This window comes from Oncorhynchus tshawytscha, linkage group LG20, assembly GCF_018296145.1.
Source record: "Oncorhynchus tshawytscha isolate Ot180627B linkage group LG20, Otsh_v2.0, whole genome shotgun sequence".
Taxonomy (NCBI): domain Eukaryota; kingdom Metazoa; phylum Chordata; class Actinopteri; order Salmoniformes; family Salmonidae; genus Oncorhynchus; species Oncorhynchus tshawytscha.
In genome coordinates, this window is record NC_056448.1 from 45222390 (window position 1) to 45246508 (window position 24119).

Genomic DNA, 24119 nt, shown 5'->3' on the forward strand with positions numbered 1-24119 from the left:
AATGCCAAATATTGAAGTAGGCATCGTTTTAATAACTGACCTCAGTTGATTTGTTCTGAAGACACAGGACAGTTGACATGGCACATTGACAGTGGGCATACAGTAATGACAGTAATGACAGTGTAGAACAATAGGAGACCTATATGTGGTGAAATAGAGGCAAGGGGCGTGGTTGTAGAGATGTGCAGAGTCATCTTGTGACCAGAACATGGAGACAATCCATACTTTTTATTGTCCATTGGTTAGAATGGAAATGTGTTTTTCCTGCTTCTCCCAACACCTCGCAGTGCAGCACCCCCCTGGGTGGAGAGCAATTGTGAGGGATTAAGTGCCTTGCTCAAGAGCACAATGGCAGGAGATGGTACATGGGAGCCTTCCAGCTGCCAGTTCAGTCCCATACCCATTGTGTTGTCCTGGGCTTGAACCATTGTAGACATAGCACCACACCCATGCATTTGTCCTGTAGTAGTCTAGTTTAGAGGAGTGTTTCCTGGTCCTGTAGTAGTCTAGTTTAGAGGAGTGTTTCCTGGTCCTGTAGTAGTCTAGCTTAGAGGAGTGTTTCCTGGTCCTGGTCCTGTAGTAGTCTAGCTTAGAGGAGTGTTTCCTGGTCCTGTTGTAGTCTAGTTTAGAGGAGTGTTTCCTGGTCACTGGTCCTGTAGTAGTCTAGTTTAGAGGAGTGTTTCCTGATCCTGGTCCTGTAGTAGTCTAGCTTAGAGGAGTGTTTCCTGGTCCTGTAGTAGTCTAGTTTAGAGGAGTGTTTCCTGATCCTGGTCCTGTTGTAGTCTAGCTTAGAGGAGTGTTTCCTGGTCCTGTAGTAGTCTAGCTTAGAGGAGTGTTTCCTGGTCCTGTAGTAGTCTAGTTTAGAGGAGTGTTTCCTGGTCCTGTAGTAGTCTAGTTTAGAGGAGTGTTTCCTTGTCCTGGTCCTGTAGTAGTCTAGTTTAGAGCAGTGTCTCCTGGTCATTGGTCCTGTAGTAGTCTAGCTTAGAGGAGTGTTTCCTGATCCTGATCCTGGTCCTGTTGTAGTCTAGCTTAGAGGAGTGTTTCCTGATCCTGGTCCTGTAGTAGTCTAGTTTAGAGCAGTGTCTCCTGGTCCTGTAGTAGTCTAGTTTAGAGGAGTGTTTCCTGGTCCTGTAGTAGTCTAGCTTAGAGGAGTGTTTCCTGATCCTGGTCCTGTAGTAGTCTAGTTTAGAGGAGTGTTTCCTGATCCTGGTGTTTCCTGTAGTAGTCTAGTTTAGAGGAGTGTTTCCTGGTCCTGTAGTAGTCTAGTTTCCTGGAGTAGTGTTTCCTGATCCTGGTCCTGTAGTAGTCTAGTTTAGAGTAGTGTTTCCTGATCCTGGTCCTGTAGTAGTCTAGTTTAGAGTAGTGTTTCCTGGTCCTGGTCCTGTAGTAGTCTAGTTTAGAGTAGTGTTTCCTGGTCCTGTAGTAGTCTAGTTTAGAGTAGTGTTTCCTGGTCCTGTAGTAGTCTAGTTTAGAGGAGTGTTTCCTGGTCCTGGTCCTGTTGTAGTCTAGTTTAGAGGAGTGTTTCCTGGTCATTGGTCCTGTAGTTGTCTAGCTTAGAGGAGTGTTTCCTGGTCCTGTTGTAGTCTAGCTTAGAGGAGTGTTTCCTGATCCTGGTCCTGTTGTAGTCTAGCTTAGAGGAGTGTTTCCTGTAGTAGTCTAGTTTGAGTGTTTCCTGGTCCTGTTGTAGTCTAGTTTAGAGGAGTGTTTCCTGATCCTGGTCCTGTAGTAGTCTAGTTTAGAGCAGTGTCTCCTGGTCATTGGTCCTGTAGTAGTCTAGCTTAGAGGAGTGTTTCCTGATCCTGATCCTGGTCCTGTTGTAGTCTAGCTTAGAGGAGTGTTTCCTGATCCTGGTCCTGTAGTAGTCTAGTTTAGAGCAGTGTTTCCTGGTCCTGTAGTAGTCTAGCTTAGATGAGTGTTTCCTGATCCTGGTCCTGTAGTAGTCTAGTTTAGAGCAGTGTTTCTCCTGGTCCTGTAGTAGTCTAGTTTAGAGGAGTGTTTCCTGGTCCTGTAGTAGTCTAGTTTAGAGGAGTGTTTCCTGGTCCTGTAGTAGTCTAGTTTAGAGGAGTGTTTCCTGGTCCTGTCCTTAGTAGTCTAGTTTAGAGGAGTGTTTCCTGGTCCTGTAGTAGTCTAGTTTAGAGGAGTGTTTCCTGGTCCTGGTCCTGTAGTAGTCTAGCTTAGAGCAGTGTTTCCTGGTCATGAGACACAAAGTGGTGCACATTTGAGTATTTGATGAAGCACACCACATCTGATTTAAATCGTCAAAGCTTGATACGTTGATAATCTGAATCCGCTTTGTAGTGTCAGGACAAAAGGAAGGTGTACCCCTTTGGCTACCCAAGACCAGGGTTGAGAAAAAAAGGTTGGAGAACCAGACCAGCAGCTGGAAGGTTGCTGGTTTAAGCCCCGGGCCGGGCAACGCCAAATAACTCCTTGTCTAAAAGCAAGTGGTTAAAAGACCTTGGTGCCAAAAGGCTAACCCTGAGTTAACTTATTAGATACACCCGTCTAGTACAAGGTCCGGACTCCAGAACACCCTGAATTCTTCGGGGTATGTTAACGTTGCTCAATTGGAATCAAGGGACCTAACGTGTGCCCTGAGAACATTCCCTACACCATTACACCACCACCAGCCTGTACCGTTGACACCAGGCAGGATGGGGCCACGGACTCCTGCTGTTTACGCCCAAATCTTGACTCTGCCATCAGCATGACGCAACAGGAACTGGGATTCGTTGGACTGTGCAATTTATTTTTTCAACTACAATTGTCCAGTGTTGGTGATCGCGTGCCCACTAGGAGCCACTTCTTGTTTTTAGCTGATAGGAGTGGAACCCGGTGTGGTCGCCTGCTGCAATAGCACATCCGTGATAAGGACAGACGAGATGCCGTACTGCACACCACTGGTGCACTGTGCTGTTATTTGTCTGTCTGTAGGCGGGCCTGTTAGCGTACACCGTTCTTGCCCTTCTCCTTCCACCTCTCATCAACGAGCTGTTTTTACCCAGAGGACTGTCGCTGACTGGATGTTGTTTTGTTTGTCGCACCATTCTCTGTAAACCCTAGACACTGTCGTGTGTGTGTGTGTGTGTGTGTGTGTGTGTGTGTAAAGCCCAGGAGGCATGCTGTTTCTGAGATGCAGTTAATTTATGAACTCAAAGTAGCCGGCTGACAATGACTGTTATTGGCTATATGGCCGACAACTGGTGCTTGTAGATAACACTGGTGGCTTTTCCTACTCCTTCGTTGACCAAATCCACATGACATTAGATTCTCTCTCTCACCACAATTAGACAGCACATTAGTCTCTGTTTTTCCAAAGACTGTTAAAGGGAAATTAAACAATGGTAAAAAGAATCTCTCTCCCCCCCCCCCCAGTGAGCGACCTTCAGACGTCTCATTACCATGAGTCGGGAGCGATCAGACTCCCAGGGGTCACTGGGCCCTGACGATGAGGTCATGCCGTACAGTGACGACGAGACGGATGATGAGTTGGACCCTGGCTCAGACGAAGAGGGGCCCCCAGGGGGACCACAGCCTGAAGAGATCAAGAGCACCGGTGAGAGCCTGGGAGCAGACACTAGAGAATAGCTGCAGAACACACACACACACACAACCACACAAACACCTCTTCCATTAGACAATCTGAGAACACACCGATGAGGTGCTAGCTTTTGATTTGTTTAGAAATGTACCAGTTTCACCATTCAAGCATATTCTCTCTAACTCTCTGGCTGTCTGTTTCTAGAGTCTGGCTGCCTGGGTTTCCAGAGTGTCTGGCTGCCTGGGTTTCCAGAGTGTCTGGCTGCCTGGGTTTCCAGAGTGTCTGGCTGCCTGGGTTTCCAGAGTGTCTGGCTGCCTGGGTTTCCAGAGTGTCTGGCTGCCTGGGTTTCCAGAGTGTCTGGCTGCCTGGGTTTCCAGAGTGTCTGGCTGCCTGGGTTTCCAGAGTGTCTGGCTGCCTGGGTTTCCAGAGTGTCTGGCTGCCTGGGTTTCCAGAGTGCCTGGCTGCCTGGGTTTCCAGAGTGTCTGGCTGCCTGGGTTTCCAGAGTGCCTGGCTGCCTGGGTTTCCAGAGTGCCTGGCTGCCTGGGTTTCCAGAGTGCCTGGCTGCCTGGGTTTCCAGAGTGCCTGGCTGCCTGGGTTTCCAGAGTGCCTGGCTGCCTGGGTTTCCAGAGTGCCTGGCTGCCTGGGTTTCCAGAGTGCCTGGCTGCCTGGGTTTCCAGAGTGCCTGGCTGCCTGGGTTTCCAGAGTGCCTGGCTGCCTGGGTTTCCAGAGTGCCTGGCTGCCTGGGTTTCCAGAGTGCCTGGCCTGCCTGGGTTTCCAGAGTGCCTGGCTGCCTGGGTTTCCAGAGTGCCTGGCTGCCTGGGTTTCCAGAGTGCCTGGCTGCCTGGGTTTCCAGAGTGCCTGTTTCCAGAGTCTGACTGTCTGTTGGTCTGTTTCCAGAGTGTCTGTTTCCAGAGTCTGACTGTCTGTTGGTCTGTTTCCAGAGTCTGGTTGGAGTGTCAAAGCGAACGACAGAGCCTTCTGTAACCTGCCAGAGTTTCAGAAAAAATACCTTTTGTGTCTCAAGAAGAGCAAGTACGCAGTAAGTCACCTCTCTCCTGGTTCCACCTTTAGAAATCATATTATTCCACCCTGAACTGCTGATTCAGACATGGGCCGTGTTCATTAGGCCAATGGAAAAACAAGTGTTGCTTATTGGAGAAGTTCAGACATGAGTCGTGTTCATTAGGCCAATGGAAAAACAAGTGTTGCTTATTGGAGAAGTTCAGACATGAGTCGTGTTCATTAGGCCAATGGAAAAAGAAGTGTTGGAGAAGTTCAGACAAACCCTCATCTCATCTTTTTCTATCTAAATATTTACTGGCAACAGCAGGTTGTGTCGGAGTAATGACAGCTGCTGGTAGGTAGGGCAACACAACCTTTTTAAAGGTAGAAACTAAGACAGAAACCAAGCCCTGTCATGTGCTTTGGTGGTTTTACATTTGTGGACAGGCTAAATAAAATCTACCTATGCAATGGTGTTGTTTAACGTTAAGATTTCATCCTTTTGGATCACTACTTTTTTTCATTCCATTGTCGTCATTGTTGACGCCGTATCGGATACAGTGCATCACGGACGGTGAGTTAATTCTACTTCCTCTTCGCTCTGCTGATACGTGTGTCTCATAGGCTGGCCATTTCCTGTACTGCCTGGACCATATTCAAAGTTAAGGTTCTTTTTTAGTACAGCTTCTTCAAATACACAGACTTTGGGTTGACAATAACTCGTTATTTATCAGTGACTGGGCAGACTGTACCAGGACAGGACTCCTGGTTAGTCTGTGGTCAAATCAAACTTTATTTGTCACATGTGCCAAATACAACAACAACCTTAGAGTGAAATTCTTCCTTTACAAGCCCTGATCCAACAGTGCAATTTTTAAGTAAAAAATGGGTATTAGGTGAACAATAGATAAGTAAAGAAATACAATAACAGTAGCGAGGCTTTATACAGGTGGTACCGGTACTGAGTCCATGTGGAGGCTATATACAGGTGGTACCGGTACTGAGTCCATGTGGAGGCTATATACAGGTGGTACCGGTACTGAGTCAATGTGGAGGCTATATACAGGGTGTTACGGTACAGAGTCAATGTGGAGGCTATATACAGGTGGTACCGGTACAGAGTCAATGTGGAGGCTATATACAGGGGTACCGGTACTGAGTCCATGTGGAGGCTATATACAGGGGGTACCGGTACTGAGTCCATGTGGAGGCTATATACAGGGGGTACCGGTACTGAGTCCATGTGGAGGCTATATACAGGGGGTACCGGTACTGAGTCCATGTGGAGGCTATATACAGGTGGTACCGGTACTGAGTCCATGTGGAGGCTATATACAGGGGGTTACCGGTACTGAGTCCATGTGGAGGCTATATACAGGTGGTACCGGTACTGAGTCCATGTGGAGGCTATATACAGGTGGTACCGGTACTGAGTCCATGTGGAGGCTATATACAGGGGGTACCAGTACTGAGTCCATGTGGAGGCTATATACAGGGGGTACCGGTACTGGTACAGAGTCAATGTGGTTTGAGGTTTGAGGGGTGGCGGGGAGGAGGAGGGGTTGGCGGGGGGGTTTGAGGGGTTGGCGGGGGGAGGAGGGGTTGGCGGGGTTTGAGGTGGTGGCTGGACACAATGCAAATAGTCCGGGAAGCCATTTGATTACCAGTTTATTACCTGTCCTGGAGTGATCCAACTTCCTTTTATTTTGGGTTCATTTACTTGTTAGTCACCAGGGACATTACGATATTATCACAGTATGCAGGTGCCGATGCGATGTGTATTGTGATGCGACGTGTATTGTGATGCGACGTGTATTGTGATGCGACGTGTATTGTGATGCGACGTGTATTGTGATGCGACGTGTATTGTGATGCGACGTGTATTGTGCGACGTGATTGCGACGTGTATTGTGATGCGACGTGTATTGTGATGCGACGTGTATTGTGATGCGACGTGTATTGTGATGCGACGTGTATTGTGATGCGACGTGTATTGTGATGCGACGTGTATTGTGATGCGACGTGTATTGTGATGCGATGTGTATTGCAAATCGATATTACGATTCAATGTTCCGAACATATTGCTCACCATATGTCTGCAGCAGAGAGACGAGATCCAGGAGAAAATTCTGAAAACATGTTGGCTCACTATTTAAAAAGCTCGTCATAAAGCTATCATGTTGGCTCACTATTTAAAAAGCTCGTCAAAAAGCTATCATGTTGGCTCACTATTTAAAAAGCTCGTCAAAAAGCTATCATGTTGGCTCACTATTTAAAAAGAGAACAAGCTAACATGTTGGCTCACTATTTAAAAAGAGAACAAGCTAACATGTTGGCTCACTATTTAAAAAGAGAACAAGCTAACATGTTGGCTCACTATTTAAAAAGAGAACAAGCTAACATGTTGGCTCACTATTTAAAAAGAGAACAAGCTAACATGTTGGCTCACTATTTAAAAAGCTCGTCAAAAAGCTTTCATGTTGGCTCACTATTTAAAAAGAGAACAAGCTAACATGTTGGCTCACTATTTAAAAAGAGAACAAGCTAACATGTTGGCTCACTATTTAAAAAGCTCGTCAAAAAGCTTTCATGTTGGCTCACTATTTAAAAAGAGAACAAGCTTTGAAGGAAGAACATTTGAAATTGTCAAAAATAATATTGCGATTTTATGTCGTTAAAATAATTTCCTGATATCTAAAATGTGTATTTAAAAAAATAAATAAATAATAATAATCTCTACTAGTCATCCATTTAGAATAGTCTCGTGTTCCCACACTCCCATGCACACTCCCAAGTGTCGATCGTCAAAAAGCTATCATGGGATCCACGAGTTAATCTGACTGGATAAATTGGATAAGGGAGAAAAATAAAATAATCGTCTCTTTAAGCACCACTCCTAAGACCACTCCTAAGACCACTCCTATCCGTTTAATGGTACTTAGCCTGGCTAATGTTTTATTTTCGTACCCTTTTCGTACCCTAGCATCATGTTAACAATGAAATAGTCCAGATGAAAAGTCTTAGTCCTACTCCCCAACCTATTACTTAGGTGTTGTAGATGCAGGGTTACATCCAAAATGGCACCCTATTCCCCTTGAAACACTAAACCAGTTATGGGCCCTGGTCAAAAGTAGTGCACTATATAGGGAATGGGAGGCCAATTGGGACTGGAGTGGACACACATTTTGTTTTGTCGGATCATTTGCTTCCTTCTCTCAATACTGTGGCTGCAGTTTGTTTATGTAAATGATCCTCGGCCTACCAGCAGCACTGAAAGCTCCATTTAGTTTGACTGAGAAGGTGTTGGGAAGGAGAGAGACAGAGAGACTCTGAGTGTGTCGAGTAACACTCTTTGCCCTTCCTTATCATTGCCAAATGTCAGGTCATGCCATTTGACACAGACATGGAGTGGTTTAGTTTAAGAAACCAACTGCCTTCCATTTTTTTAAATATATATTTTGTTTTCATTGTTCGAGTGGCCACTCGAGTGTTTGGTCAATATAATGGATAATCTGTGTTCATACATAATAACTGAAATTTGTTAGTCATGTGATATCTTAATTGGCCCGAGAGGGGGGCGGGTTGGAGGGGGCAGGGAGGCGCTGCATCATTCTTGGAGGGGGGTTGTCATGTTTACTGTTGCCTTGTTTTTGACCATGTTTGTGAACTTGTCCTCCTTGTATTGTTTGTAGGGGAATGGAATCAAGACGTACAAATATAACGCCTTGACGTTCATCCCACTGAATCTGTTAGAGCAGTTCAAACGAGTTGCCAACCTTTACTTCCTGGCCCTGCTCATCTTACAGGTCAGTCTGCTGAAGACATCCTGTGTTACATCCTGTGTTACATCCTGTGTTACATCCTGTGTTACATCCTGTGTTACATCCTGTGTTACATCCTGTGTTACATCCTGTGTTACATCCTGTGTTACATCCTGTGTTACATCCTGTGTTACATCCTGTGTTACTTCCTGTGTTACTTCCTGTGTTACATCCTGTGTTACATCCTGTGTTACATACTTACTGATTTACAAGCATCTTCAGCGGTAGACTGTGGGGTTCCACTAACAGCAAAGAGTCTTCTGTGAGACTTCCCAACTTATACTACACTATGGATTGGATGACTGCGATTGGCTTGTTCTATTGCGAGCAGTTTTAAATGAATTTACATAAATGTAAAATGCGATGTAAATACTGACACATCATCATATAACATATAATGGCCGGCCCTGGCCTGAGCAGTGAGTGATGAAGCGTTATTGGACAGCAGAAACCCGGGCCCGGCTCCATGGGGGGGGCTAAATTGTTTTTAGCCCCCCCCCCAGTTCAGACTTTCACCCACATAGTTCTACTTTTATGTGTGTATATATTAAAAAAAGTTAAAATTGAGTGACAGGTTGGCACTAAAATAATCTGTATCTGCGCTGTGTTAGCACAATGGACAGAGCGGTCTCTGTGTGTTGGGAGGGAATGCAAAGCCACGAAGGCGGTCAGGTATGACTCCTTCGGGTTCCCGTAGAAAGCGAGGGGAAAGACAGGTGAGACGTCATTTGTGCACAGTTACAGTGGCACTGACACACGAGCTCCAAAGCCGACGGAAATGTTACGTAAAGTACACATTTTCAGCAGTACGACAGTACAGTAGTCCAGCAGGACATAGGAGAAGAGACTGAGTGTGAAATACTGACCCCCCCCCCCCACCACCGATTTCAACTGGCCCCTTAGTCATTTCATCCTGGCACCGGGTTCACAGGTCAGGATGGAACAATAGACTAGAAATGGTTGTACTTTCCTTTCTTCCCCCATCATCAGATTATTCCTGTGATCACTGCTGCCTTGAATCCTCTGAACATGTTTGATTGAATGATGACGTAATAGTTTCTGTGATATTAATTTGTAACAATGTTTTTATTTCCTTTTTAATGTATTATTTTTCTTGGGATCACCAGATTGGATTAGACATTAGATTGTTACTTTAACATTCAGACTCTGATATTAATAATACACCCTTGTGATTATTCCTCTCTCATCAGATTATTCCTGAGATCACCACGTTGCCTTGGTACACGACCTTGGTGCCTTTAGTTCTGGTGCTGGGAATCACAGCCATCAAAGACCTAGTGGACGATCTGGTGCGTGACTCATCCACTTCTCGCTGGCTACATCAATTCTTCACTCTTCTCCCAAAGTCTTGGCGCCGAAACGTGGTGTCCTATAGATCAGTAGTTCCCGAAATTTCCTTTCCGGGGACCACCAAATCAACGTCAAAACCTCTTGAGTACCAGCTTTCGCGGAGTCGCGGAATTCTTTAACATAAAATATTTTAGCGGTCAAATTTAGAAACAATGTTCTCAGTGAATGTAACAGATTAAAGGACTTTCATTACAAATGGATATTTATTCAACACTTTTCATTGTATAAATTAATTTACAATTGTTTATAACCTCCATTATTGTCCCAATTTATTCTTTTTAAGAGAAAATATATTTTTATCAAATAATTTGCAGACCACCTGCAACTAAGAAAGGCCTCTTTTGTTATTTATGTATCTCTCTCCCCCCCCATTGTCATGTGCAGTACACTACATTTTGTTGTGAAGAGCTCACTGTGGTCCATTAGTGTAATTCTGAACCCTGGCTGGTGTTTTCCCTCCCCGTCTAACAGGCCCGCCACCGAATGGACAAGGAGATCAACAACAGGAAGTGTGATGTCCTCCTGGATGGCAGGTAATGAGGACGATGAACCATAGCCATGGATAGATATGTACTTGGAATTGACCCTGCAGTGCCATTGAGGGCTTCCACCATTTTGAAGTAGTCGACTGGGTGGGACAATCTATAGGTTAAGGAAGGATCACATGATTCCATCCAGGTCACCAGGAGGGATCAGCCAATGAATTAAACTTATGCCGCAAACATTCTACAACTGCAGGTGGCAGTAAATCGCCATCCTTGGCTTTATACCTGTTCAAACAGCCTCCAGGTGGCAGTATGCACCCTTTCTGTTTGTTTACCAACTCATAGAAGTAGTAAAAGAAGAACCTCTGACACCATAATGGGACAGATGCAAAGAGGAGTCGTCTATCTAAGTCTATGGTGTGAACATAGAAACTAGAACAGTATTGTGTTCTGGTTCTCCATAGTGCAACAGTGTACCTTTTGTCTCTTACCTTGTTTATTGTATTCTCTGTGCTATGCATCAACAAGAGGAACTTCATGTTTTGAACATGATAAAGAATGGGGGGGGGAAATGACTGAAACTTTTTCCAAACCCAGGTTTCAAGAGTCGAAGTGGATGAACATCCATGTCGGTGATGTGGTTCGTTTGAAGAAAAATGGTCACATCCCGGTATGTCATTTATTTGTTCTTCGACTCGGTTCCTTTTAAAATAAAATAAATAAAAAATATATATACTTCCGAACAATTCTGAAGGTTCTGAATTGACATTTCATAATGTATTATTCATTTGATTGAATTGAAACCAACCAGCCATTTTATAATTCAGTTCCCCCCAAAAAATTATTTGATCATTTTTTATTTTATTTTTAATTTTAGGCCGACATTCTGTTGTTGTCCAGTTCAAACCCCAACAGTCTTTGTTATGTTGAAACCGCCGAGCTCGATGGGTAAGATGTTCTCTAATACAAGTAAATGTATTGGCCTTCCTGTCCCAAATGGCATCCTATTTCTTATATATTCTATGTGCCCTAGTCAAAAGCAGTGCACTTTGAGCCCTATTGGGCCCTGGTCAAAAGTAGTGCACTATCTAGGGCATATGTTGCCATTTGGGACACAGTCCAGGTCTTCAAACCTTGTTGTGTAATCTGACATTTCATAATGGGGTTGTCAACAACTGTTCCTTGATAACAGGAGAAATTACATTAACAGAATTTGCCTTTGTGTAAACACAAACATTTTTAAGAGCTGTAGTTGGATTAAAACAAGGTTTTGCTGAGACTTGTTGTAGTCAGTCTGTTTTAAGCCTGTTGATTTTTAGATTGATAACCTTTTTTGTTAATCAAACAATACTATCAAAAGGCTAACATGGTTTAGTTTCTTTTAAATGTACAGATGCTCCCTAGCCTGAGTGCCAGTGTGTTTGTGCTAGCATGCCAAATAAGAGAGACCAGATCTGGGACTAAGATAGATGTTCCCAGCATACTGTAGAAGTCCACTGGAAAATGAAAGTACGTTATTGATTTTGCAGGGAAACCAACCTGAAGTTCAAGATGGGTCTGAAAGTGACAGACGAGAGACTGCAGGAGGAGGGCCAGCTGGCACAGTTTGACGGTAACATACTGCTGTACTGTAACTAGAGAAAACACATGTGGAATATATTATTTTAGAGAGCGTGTACAGATGAGAGGGGAATCCTGAGAGTGGGAGAGACACTGTGGGAGAGAAAGTGGGTCCACTTTTCTCTTTTAGTGTCTTCCAGATGTATTTGCAGTTGTAAACTATGGGGCACCCAGGATGGCAGTTATTGTTTGTCAAATATATCCTGTCTAGCTGTGCAGCTAGCTAGACTCTGCCTGGTCACGGTTTCCTTCACCACCACCCCAGCTATGATGGTGTGAGCCATAGAATGAGTAGAAAGGACTTGCAACACCTCATCATAACAAGTTCTGATACTGTTCCGCCCAGGATAGTGTGGTCTCTGTTCCCTTATACAGCCAGGATAGTGTGGTCTCTGTTCCCTTATACAGCCAGGATAGTGTGGTCTCTGTTCCCTTATACAGCCAGGATAGTGTGGTCTCTGTTCCCTTATACAGCCAGGATAGTGTGGTCACTGTTCCCTTATACAGCCAGGATAGTGTGGTCTCTGTTCCCTTATACAGCCAGGATAGTGTGGTCTCTGTTCCCTTATACAGCCAGGATAGTGTGGTCACTTCACTTGCTTCCCTTGCTCCCCCTCAAACAGCCAGGAGAGTGTGTTGTCTTGTTTCTCCCTACAGCCAGGATAGTGTGTTGTCACTGTTGTCTTGTTTCTTCGTACAGCCAGGATAGTGTGTTGTCTTGTTTCTTTGTACAGCCAGGATAGTGTGTTGTCTTTCTTCCTACAGCCAGGATAGTGTGTTGTCTTGTTTCTTCGTACAGCCAGGATAGTGTGTTGTCACTGTTGTCTTGTTTCTTCGTACAGCCAGGATAGTGTGTTGTCTTGTTTCTCCGTACAGCCAGGATAGTGTGTTGTCAATGTTGTCTTGTTTCTCCGTACAGCCATGATAGTGTGTGAGGAGCCTAACAACCGTCTGGATAAGTTCACGGGGACCATGTGTTGGAGGAAAGACCGATTCCCTCTGGATCTGGACAATATGATGCTGAGAGGATGTAGGATCAGAAACACTGACGAGTGTCACGGACTGGTCATCTTCGCAGGTAAGAACACACTTTTCGGAACCAACGAACACACCAACGACCACGGTCATATTGCTACCTTGGACTTCATCTCATCCAAACCCTTTACTCTTCTGTTTGTTCACCGTTCTGCTGTAGGCGCTGACACTAAAATCATGAGGAATGGGGGCAAGACCAGGTTCAAGAGGACTAAAATCGATGAGCTGATGAACTACATGGTGTATAGTGTAAGTGGTACACTCAATCATCCCCTTGCAATATTTCAGCTTGTATGAAATTAAGGCTGTTAACAGCCATCTACAGTGCCTTCAGAAAGCATTCATACTCCATGACTTATTCTACATTTTGTTGTCACAGCCTGAATTCAAAATGGATTCATTTAATTGCTCACCCATCTACACACAATAGCCCATAATGACAAAGTGAATTTTTTTTTTTTTTTTTTACAAATATATTGAAAATTTAAATACAGATATCAAATTTTCCTTAAGTATTTATACCTCTGAGTCAATACATGTTAGAATCATCTTTGGCAGCGATTACAGCTGTGAGTCTTCTTGGTGAGTCTCTAAGAGCTTTTCACACCTGGATTGTGCAATATGAACCCATTTTTATTGTTTTATTCTTCAAGCTCTGCCAAGTTGGTTGTTGATCATTGCTAGAATACATTTTCAGGTCTTGCCATAGATTTTCAAGTAGGTTTAAGTCCAAACTGTAACTCGGCCACTCCGGAATATTCACTTTCTTCTTGATAAGCAACTCCAGTGTATAGGTGGCCTTCTGTTTTAGGTTATTGTCCTGCTGGAAGGTGAATTTGTCTCACAGTGTCTGGTGGAAAGCAGACTGAACCAAGTTTTCCTCTAGGATTTTTCCTGTACTTAACTCTTCCGTTTCTTTCGACCCTAAAAAGCTCCCTAATCCTTGCTGATGACAAGCTTACCCATGACAAGCCACCACCATGCTTGAAGATAAGAAGAGTGGTACTCAGTGATGTTGTTGGATTTGCCCCAAACATAACACTTTGTATTGCAGTATTACTTTAGTGCCTTGATGCAAGCAGGATGCATGTTTCTGGAATATTTGTATTCTGTACAGGCTTTCCTCTTTTCACTCTGTCATTTAGGTTACTATTGTGGAGGAACTATAATTTTGTTGATCCATTCTCTGTGTTCTCCTATCACAGCCATTAAACTCTATAACTGTTTTAAAAGCACCATTGGCCTCATGGTGAAATCCCTGAGTGGTTTCCTTCCTCTCCGGCAACTGAGTTGGGAAGGGCACCTGTATCTTTGTAGTGACTGGGTGTATTAATACACCATCCAAAGTGTAATTAATAACTTCACCATGTTCAAAGGGATATTCAATGTCTCCTTTATTTATGTTTACCCATCTACCAATAGGTGTCCTTTGCAAGGCATTGGAAAAACCTTGTGTTTGCAATTCACTGCTGGACTGAGGGACCTTACAATTATCTGTATATGTGTGTGTTACAGAGATGAGGCAGTCATTGAAAAATGTTGAACATTATTATTGCGCACACAGTGAGTCCAACTTGTTGTGTAACTTGTAAAGCGAAGGCTTGCCATTACAAAGGCTTCAAAATACTCATTGACTCAAGACATTTCAGCTTTATATTTTTAATTAATTTGTTAACATTTCCAAAAGCATAATTCCACAACATTATGTCGGGTATTGTATGTAGGCCAGAGACACAATCTCAATTGAATAAATGTTTTTATTCGGGCTGTTTTAACACAATAAAAAAAAATAGTGGTGTCAGTCAAGGGGGTGTGAATACTCTCTCTGAAGGCTTTGGACATATGCTTGATGATGGCTTGTGAGAATAGAGAGACAGTGGAAGAACTCCATCCAAAAAATCATCCCTTCCTCCGTCCGCCAGATCTTTGTCATCCTGATCCTGGTGTGTGCTGGCCTGGCCATCGGAAACACCTTCTGGTACGAGGAAGTAGGCAGCAAGGCCTGGTATCTGAAAGACGGCAAGGATCAGACTGCTTCTTACAGAGGTTTCCTCAGCTTCTGGGGGTACATCATCGTGCTCAACACCATGGTTCCCATCTCCCTCTACGTCAGGTGAGTCGTCACAAAACCCAGGCTAGCTCGCACTTGTACCCTCTATTACCCTCCATCTCAGAAGAGATGGTTGTTTCAGGATTAGCAATGGTCATATATCCAAGTTCCAATTATCCTAACACACAGACGTCAGTTTACCTGAGGCTAATGTCAGCAACCCAGAATCTCTCCTCTGGGCCAGCTTTGTTTTTGTCTGTTAGCAGAGACTAACCTGATGGAGAAGTAGAACAATGAATCTCTTGATCTAAGACTTGAAGTCTGTATTTACTATCTCTACCTTCTACTTCCACATACTTTATTAGACTTTATTACAGCTGTTTTAATGTTCTAGTTATCCTATTCTAACACGTAGACATTGTGTTTCTGATGGGGAAAAAAAGTCAACCTGGATAATTTCTCCTAACCTGACTGTCATGATGTTATTTCCTCTACTTCCTGTCCAGTGTGGAAGTGATTCGTTTGGGCCAGTCGAAGTTCATCAACTGGGACCTTCAGATGTACTACCAGGAGAAAGACACGCCAGCCAAGGCCCGTACCACCACCCTCAACGAACAACTGGGTCAGATCGAGTACGTCTTCTCTGACAAGACCGGTACCCTCACGCAGAACATCATGGCCTTCAAGAAGTGCACCATCGCCGGACGCACCTTTGGTTAGACAAATGTCCTTTCGCTTCTGACACCATGTATTGATGGGGCGGCAGGGTAGCCTAGTGGTTAGAGTGTAGAGGCGGTAGGGTAGCCTAGAGGTTAGAGTGTAGGGGCGGCAGGGTAGCCTAGTGGTTAGAGTGTAGGGGCGGCAGGGTAGCCTAGTGGTTTGGTGTAGGGGCGGCAGGGTAGCCTAGTGGTTTAGGGTAGCCTAGTGGTTAGAGTGTAGGGGCGGCAGGGTAGCCTAGTGGTTAGAGTGTAGGGGCGGCAGGGTAGCCTAGTGGTTAGAGTGTAGGGGCGGCAGGGTAGCCTAGTGGTTAGAGTGTAGGGGCGGCAGGGTAGCCTAGTGGTTAGAGCGTTGGACTAGTAACCGGAAGGTTGCAAGTTCAAATCCCCGAGCTGACAAGGTACAAATCTGTCGTTCAGGGACAGAACAAGGCAGTTAACCCACTGTTCCTAGGCCGTCATTGAAAATAAGAATGTGTTCATAACTGACTTGCCTAGTTGAATAAAGGTAAAATAAAAAAATTGATAAGGAGAAGAGCAGAACATCTTTAGGAAGATACAAATTGATAGGTTGTACAGAGCATAATGGGTACTGCAGTGGATCATGCTAAACTTATATCCTGGCTTGGATGGACATTCTGGTCCACTGCATTTGTGAAGATGCCTGTGTCATGACGTACACGACAAAGTATAACAACGAACCAATACTTTTCATTTGTCAGGTGACCCCACCACTGCCGAGGGAGTGACTCTGAATCGTGGAAAGGTGAGGTTCACCATTCTATTCCGATTGTCACAGTGTAACATGACTGTTTCTGCTTTTCAAAACGCTTTTCATTTCAACATCTGTTGCGAGAGATTACATTAAAATAAAACTATTCAGGGTCAGTTTCCTGGACTCGGATCAAGCATAGTCCCAGACTAAAAAGTGTGTTCAATGGAGATTCCCCATTTGAAAGTGTTGTTAGTTCAGGACCTAGGTTTAATCTGGGTCCAGGAAACTGGCCTTCCGAGTATCTGTAGCATCGTCTTGATGGTCATTTCTTCCCCTCGGTACTTCACAGCCAGTGGATTTCAGCTGGAACAAGTATGCAGACAGCAAGTTTGAGTACCTTGATCATTCCCTGGTGGCCTGCATCCGGTCCAAGAAGGACAAAGAAACGCTGGAGTTCTTCAAGTTGCTGTCTCTGTGTCACACTGTCATGGTGGAGCAGAAAGAAGGTGAGCATTCGTCAACCTGCATTCTAGTGATGCTAGAGGTCAAAGTTCAGACGTCACCGATTTATACATAATGGGCTGGTATCCCGGACACCGAAAAAGCCTGGTCCTTAACGGGGAAAAACATGCTCAATGGAGAATTTATTGAAAATCTTTCTTAGACCAGGATCGATCTTTATCTGTGTCTGGGGGAACCGGCCCAATATTTATTTAACAGGGACATACATAAACTGGTAGTCTTAATACAGGTGTAACATAACCTCTGACCCCAGAGTTGATGTGCGTCTGTTGTCCTCAATCCTCAGATGAGTTGGTGTACCAGGCAGCCTCTCCTGACGAGGGAGCTCTGGTGACTGCTGCCAGGAACTTCGGTTTTGTGTTCCTGTCCCGTACCCAGGACACCATCACCATCAGCGAGATGGACCAGGAGATGACCTACGAGGTGTTGGCCCTGCTCGACTTTAACAGCGACCGCAAACGCATGTCCATCATCTGTGAGTGACAGTTTTTAAGTCTGTAATCCCTGGGACTTATGTAGGGTTGTAAAACTCTGGATATTTTTGGAGTTCCCAGGTTTGTTGGAATTCCTAGTTGGAGAATTCCCTCCCTGTTTTATTCCCTCCCTGGGAACCTCCCTGTTTTATCCTCTAGCTAGCCAGGTTTTTTGGGGAACTTTGGGAAAGCTGAAATTTTGCAAAATTAGCCCTTTTACTGTGACCATCTCCCTAATGTGCTGTTTTCTCTCTCTCTCTCTCTCACTCACTCACTCACTCACTCTCACAGTGAGGTTCCCCGATGGCCGGATCCGTTTGTACTGTAAAGGAGCAGACACGGTCATCTATGAACGCCTCTCTCCCAACTCCAGACACAAGGAAGTGACCCAGACTGCTCTGGATGTGAGTCAACAATATCTGTTCTGGGGTGTTTTTTAATATGGCAGGTGTGCCAAACTCCTTTTGCCCAGGGGCCACATTCTGACGTCATAGTATGAGACCTCTGCTGTACGACTTTGAGCCTATGTGGAGTTGCAGTGGCCTTAGTTTGACGTGTTGTTGAACTCTGAACTCATGAACTCTGAGCTCAAATAGTTTCTCACAAAATAGACGATGCATGTTTTTTCATTGGTGCATCATTCTCTTCCATTGTAGATCTTTGCCAACCAGACTCTCCGGACCCTGTGTTTGTGTTATAAGGATATCAGTAAGCAGGAGTTTGACGCCTGGGCTAAGAAGCACAAGGATGCCAGTGTTGCTATGGGCAACAGGGAGGCTGCTCTAGATCAAGTGTATGAACAGATTGAGAACAACTTCATGGTAGGACACACTCTAAATACTTCAATCAATCAAGTCACTTCTACAATGTAGAGGGCTGGCATTTTGGTCAGGATTGTTAAGTTATAAGATGCCATCAGTCTTTACGTAAACGTTTTTAAAAAAAAAACTGTTATTTTACCAGGTAAGTTGTCTGAACACATTCTCATTTACAGCACTGACCTGGGGAATAGTTTGTATTTGTGTTTATTACAGATCCCCATTAGTTCTTACCAAGGCAGCAGCTACTCTTCCTGGGGTTTATTATGGATCCCCATTAGTTCTTACCAAGGCAGCAGCTACTCTTCCTGGGGTTTATTATGGATCCCCATTAGTTCTTACCAAGGCAGCAGCTACTCTTCCTGGGGTTTATTATGGATCCCCATTAGTTCTTACCAAGGCAACAGCTACTCCTCCTGGGGTTTATTATGGATCCCCATTAGTTCTTACCAAGGCAGCAGCTACTCTTCCTGGGGTTTATTATGGATCCCCATTAGTTCTTACCAAGGCAGCAGCTACTCTTCCTGGGGTTTATTATGGATCCCCATTAGTTCTTACCAAGGCAGCAGCTACTCTTCCTGGGGTCCAAACACACCAAACCATCCTCATTACATAAACAACAACAGATTAAAAAAGTGAACTATGTTTGTAGTGAATGAACTAAAGATCAAACAGTCCATCATATAACATCCATACACCACCACATCTCCACTACAACTATCACAATGTGTGCATATTCATGTGTCTGAACCTTTTGTGTGTGTCTCTTCACAGTCCCCGTTGTTCCATCAGGTGTATTTTTACCTGTTTATTCAATCTGATTCTACTGCTGCATCAGTTACCTGATGTGGAATAGAGTTACATGTAGTCATGGCTCTATGTAGTACTGTGGAAAAGAGTTCCATGTAGTCATGACTCTATGTAGTACTGTGGAATAGAGTTCCATGTAGTCATGGCTCTATGTAGTACTGTGGAATAGAGTTCCATGTAGTCATGGCTCTATGTAGTACTGTGGAATAGAGTTCCATGTAGTCATGGCTCTATGTAGTACTGTGGAATAGAGTTCCATGTAGTCACGGCTCTATGTAGTACTGTATGCCTCCTATTGTCTGTTCTGGACTTGAGGACTGCGAAGAAGAGACCTCTTGTGGCATGTCTTGTTTTTTTATTTTTATTTTACCTTTTTAAGTTAACTAGTAAAGTCAGTTAAGAACAAATCGTTATTTACATTGATTGCATACCCCGGCCAAACCCGGATGACGCTGGGCCAATTGTGTGCTGCCCTATCGGAACTCCTAATCACGGCCACTTGTGGGGTATGCGTGGGTGTCCGAGCTGTGTGCTAGTGTTTTAAATGGACAGCTAGGTACATTCTGCTTGTCAACACCTCTTACAAAAAACAAGTAGTGATGAAGTATGTCTCTCTTCCACTTGGAGCCAGGAGAGATTGACATTAATATTATTGTTGTTATTAATGTTTGCTCTCTGTGTGCATCCAAGGGCCAGTCGTGCTGCCCTGTTCTGAGCCAAATGCAATTTTACTAAGTCCTTTTTTGTGGCACCTGACCACACGACTGAACAGTAGTCAAGGTGCGACTAAACTAGGGCCTATAGGACCTGCCTTGTTGATAGTGTTGTTAAGAAGGTAGAAACTAGGGCCTGTAGGACCTGCCTTGTTGATAGTGTTGTTATGAAGGTAGAAACTAGGCCTGTAGGACCTGCCTTGTTGATAGTGTTAAGAAGGCAGAGCAGCGCTTTTTTAGGAACAGATTTATCCCATCCTAGCTACTGTTCTATCAATATGTTTTGACCATGACAGTTTACAATCCAGAGTTACTCCAAGCAGTTTAGTCACCTCAACTTACTCAATTTCCACGTTACTCATTACGAGACGTGGTTTAGGGCTTACTGAGTGATTTATCCCAAATAGAATGCTTTTAGTTTTGGAAATATTTAGGACAAACTTATTCCTTCCCACCCATTCTGAAACTAACCGCAGGTCTTTGTTAAGAGTTGCAGTCATTTCAGTCGCTGTAGTAGCTGAAGTGTGGAGTGTTGAATCATCCACATACATAGACACACTGGCTTTACTCAAAGTCAGTGGCATGTCGTTAGTAAAAAGCAAGGGTCCTAAATGGCTACCCTGGGGAATTCCTGATTCTACCTGGATTATGTTTGAGAGGCTTCTATTTAAAAAAAAAAATGTATTTAACCAGGTAAGCTAGTTGAGAACACCTGTATTTAACCAGGTAGGCTAGTTGATAACAAGTTCTCATTTATAATTGCGACCTGGCCACGATAAAGCAAAGCAGTTCGACACATACAACAACACAGAGTTACACATGGAGTAAAACAAACATACAGTCAATAATACAGTAGAAAAAAAGAAAACAAGTCCATATACAGTGAGTGCAAATGAGGTAAGATAAGGGAGTTAAGGCAGTAAATAGGCCATGGTGGCCAAGTAATTACAATATAACAATTAAACACTGGAATGGTAGATGTGCAGGAGATGAATGTGCAAGTAGAGATACTGGGGTGCAAAGGAGCAAGATAAATACAGTATGCGGATGAGGTAGTTGAATGGGTTGTTTACAGATGGGCTATGTACAGGTGCAGTGATCTGTGAGCTGCTCTGACAGCCGGTGCTTAAAGCTAGTGAGGGAGATAAGTGTTTCCAGTTTCAGAGATTTTTGCAGTTCCTTCCAGTCATTGGCAGCAGAGAACTGGAAAGAAAGGCGACCAAAGGAGGAATTGGCTTTGGGGGAGACAAGTGAGATGTAACTGCTGGAGCGCGTGATACGAGTGGGTGCTGCTATGGTGACCAGTGAGCTGAGATAAGGGGGGACTTTATTAAAGAATCCTCTGTGTTCTGTTAGACAAATAACTCTTTATCCATGATATAGCAGGGGCTGTAAAGCCATAGCACATGTTTTTCCAGCAGCAGACTGATTTGATAATGTCAGAAGTTGCACTGAAGTCTAACAAAACAGCCCCCACAATCCTTTTATCATCAATTTCTCTCAGCCAATCATCAGGCATTTGTGTAAGTGCTGTGCTTGTTGAGTGTCCTTCCCTGTAAGCGTGCTGAATTTGTTTACTAAGGGTTGGTAACAGGCTGATTGGTTGGCTATTTGAGCCAGTAAAGGGGGCTTTACTGTTCTTAGGTTAGCGGAAAGACTAGCTTCCCTCCAGGCCTGAGGGCACACGTTTTCTAGTCGGCTTAGATTGAAGACGTGGAAAATAGGAGAGCCAATATGGTCCACTATTATCCTCAGTAAATTTCCGTCCAGATTGTCAGACCCCGGTGGCTTTTCATTTTTTCCACACTGGCTTCATGGAATTCAAAATACAATTCTTGTCTTTTTATAATTTTGTCCCGATATATCTGGATGTAATAGTGTCAGTGTTTGGTTGCCGGCATGTCATTCCTAAGTTTATTTTTTATTTATCTCCAATGGAAAAAGTCGTTAATGTTAGTGGGTTTTGTGATGAACTGTTCAATTCCTCATCAAACCAAGGGGATTGAACAGTTTTTACAGTACTTTTCTTAATGGGTGCAGTCTTAATGGAATAAGTAGTTTCATAAATGTGTCAAGCGTCTGGTTGCTCCTCATTACACACCACAGACCAGCAGCGTCTGGTTGCTCCTCATTACACACCACAGACCAGCAGCGTCTGGTTGCTCCTCATTACACACCACAGACCAGCAGCGTCTGGTTGCTCCTCATTACACACCACAGACCAGCAGCGTCTGGTTGCTCCTCATTACACACCACAGACCAGCAGCGTCTGGTTGCTCCTCATTACACACCACAGACCAGCAGCGTCTGGTTGCTCCTCATTACACACCACAGACCAGCAGCGTCTGGTTGCTCCTCATTACACACCACAGACAAGCAGCGTCTGGTTGCTCCTCATTACACACCACAGACAAGCAGCGTCTGGTTGCTCCTCATTACACACCACAGACAAGCAGCGTCTGGTTGCTCCTCATTACACACCACAGACCAGCAGCGTCTGGTTGGTCCTCATTACACACCACAGACCAGCAGCGTCTGGTTGGTCCTCATTACACACCACAGACCAGCAGCGTCTGGTTGCTCCTCATTACACACCACAGACCAGCAGCGTCTGGTTGCTCCTCATTACACACCACAGACCAGCAGCGTCTGGTTGCTCCTCATTACACACCACAGACCAGCAGCGTCTGGTTGCTCCTCATTACACACCACAGACAAGCAGCGTCTGGTTGCTCCTCATTACAAACCACAGACCAGCAGCGTCTGGTTGGTCCTCATTACAAACCACAGACCAGCAGCGTCGGGTTGGTCCTCATTACACACCACAGACCAGCAGCGTCTGGTTGCTCCTCATTACACACCACAGACCAGCAGCGTCTGGTTGCTCCTCATTACAAACCACAGACCAGCAGCGTCTGGTTGCTCCTCATTACACACCACAGACCAGCAGCGTCTGGTTGCTCCTCATTACACACCACAGACCAGCAGCGTCTGGTTGCTCCTCATTACACACCACAGACAAGCAGCGTCTGGTTGCTCCTCATTACACACCACAGACCAGCAGCGTCTGGTTGCTCCTCATTACACACCACAGACCAGCAGCGTCTGGTTGCTCCTCATTACACACCACAGACCAGCAGCGTCTGGTTGCTCCTCATTACACACCACAGACAAGCAGCGTCTGGTTGCTCCTCATTACACACCACAGACAAGCAGCGTCTGGTTGCTCCTCATTACACACCACAGACAAGCAGCGTCTGATTGCTCCTCATTACACACCAGCAGCGTCTGGTTGCTCCTCATTACACACCACGGACCAACAAATATTCTTCACATCAACAACATATAAATCACTACAAAACTTATTGTATGACCTCTTATACACTATTTTAGGTCCAGCCTGACCTCTTATACACTATTTTAGGTCCAGCCTTTGGAACTTTGGTTTTCCTAGATATGGCTACTATATTGTGATCACTACATCCTATGGATTTAGATACTGCTTTAAAGCACATTTCTGCAGAATTAGTAAAGATATGATCAATACATGTTGATGATTTAATTCCTGTGCTGTTTGTAACTACCCTGGTAGGTTTATTGATAACCTGAACCAGGTTGCAGGCACTGGTTACAGTTTGAAGCTTTCTCTTGAGTGGGCAACCTGATGAAAACCAGTCAATATTTAAAATCACCCAGAAAATATACTTCTCTGTTGATATCACATTACATTATCAAGCATTTCACACACATTATCCAGATACTGACTGTTAGCACTTGGTGGTCTATAGCAGCTGCCCACCAGAATTTACAGTAGAGAGTGGGGCTGAACGAGCCAGTTGGAAGCTGGGGATGATTGGCCACGATGGTATGAGGGTCAGATTTGTAAATGTAATCAGGACACCGGGTTTAACACCCTTTATCTTGTGTTACCAAAGAAATCTGACTCTTGCTTTTATTAAAGCCGCCACGTTCTGCTCTGAAAAGTCACCCGGTTTACTTTTATGTCCTTTCGCAGATGATCGGAGCGACTGCCATCGAGGACAAGCTCCAGGATGGGGTTCCTGCGACCATCGCCAAGCTGGCAAAGGCTGACATCAAGATCTGGGTTCTCACCGGAGATAAGAAAGGTGAGAGATGTGAGGGGTGAGAAGGGTGAGAGGTGAGAAGGGTAAGAAAGGTGTGTTCACATGGCGGCCAGCCTTCATCTGGAATGTTCATCTCTCTATGTAACCGGGGACTGGGCTTTACAGTCGGGTTCCATCCCTGTTCCCTATTTAACACACTGCTTATAACCAGGGCCATGGTCGTGCACTTCTGTACAGTATAAGAAATATGGTTCCACATGGGCTGCAGCCCATGTTTACCTCCCAACAATGTGTTTCTGTTGATTTAAAACCATGTTTACCTCCCAACAATGTGTTTCTGTT

The 24119-nt window shown here is 44.6% G+C and overlaps 1 protein-coding gene across 1 annotated transcript in view; it reads left to right on the forward strand.

Moving 5' to 3' along the window:
* Positions 1-24119, forward strand: part of LOC112219892 (phospholipid-transporting ATPase IC-like) — a 46000-nt gene that overhangs the window by 14454 nt on the left and 7427 nt on the right. The window contains exons 2-19 of the mRNA XM_042302728.1: positions 3376-3556; positions 4483-4580; positions 8236-8349; positions 9576-9674; positions 10207-10268; positions 10818-10890; positions 11098-11168; positions 11750-11832; positions 12760-12918; positions 13036-13124; positions 14798-14988; positions 15432-15640; positions 16364-16407; positions 16706-16862; positions 17165-17353; positions 17643-17755; positions 18008-18172; positions 23708-23819. Coding sequence (XP_042158662.1) covers positions 3403-3556; positions 4483-4580; positions 8236-8349; positions 9576-9674; positions 10207-10268; positions 10818-10890; positions 11098-11168; positions 11750-11832; positions 12760-12918; positions 13036-13124; positions 14798-14988; positions 15432-15640; positions 16364-16407; positions 16706-16862; positions 17165-17353; positions 17643-17755; positions 18008-18172; positions 23708-23819 — 2182 coding nt within the window. The 5' untranslated portion in view covers positions 3376-3402. The remainder of the gene's footprint in view (positions 1-3375; positions 3557-4482; positions 4581-8235; positions 8350-9575; positions 9675-10206; positions 10269-10817; positions 10891-11097; positions 11169-11749; positions 11833-12759; positions 12919-13035; positions 13125-14797; positions 14989-15431; positions 15641-16363; positions 16408-16705; positions 16863-17164; positions 17354-17642; positions 17756-18007; positions 18173-23707; positions 23820-24119) is intronic.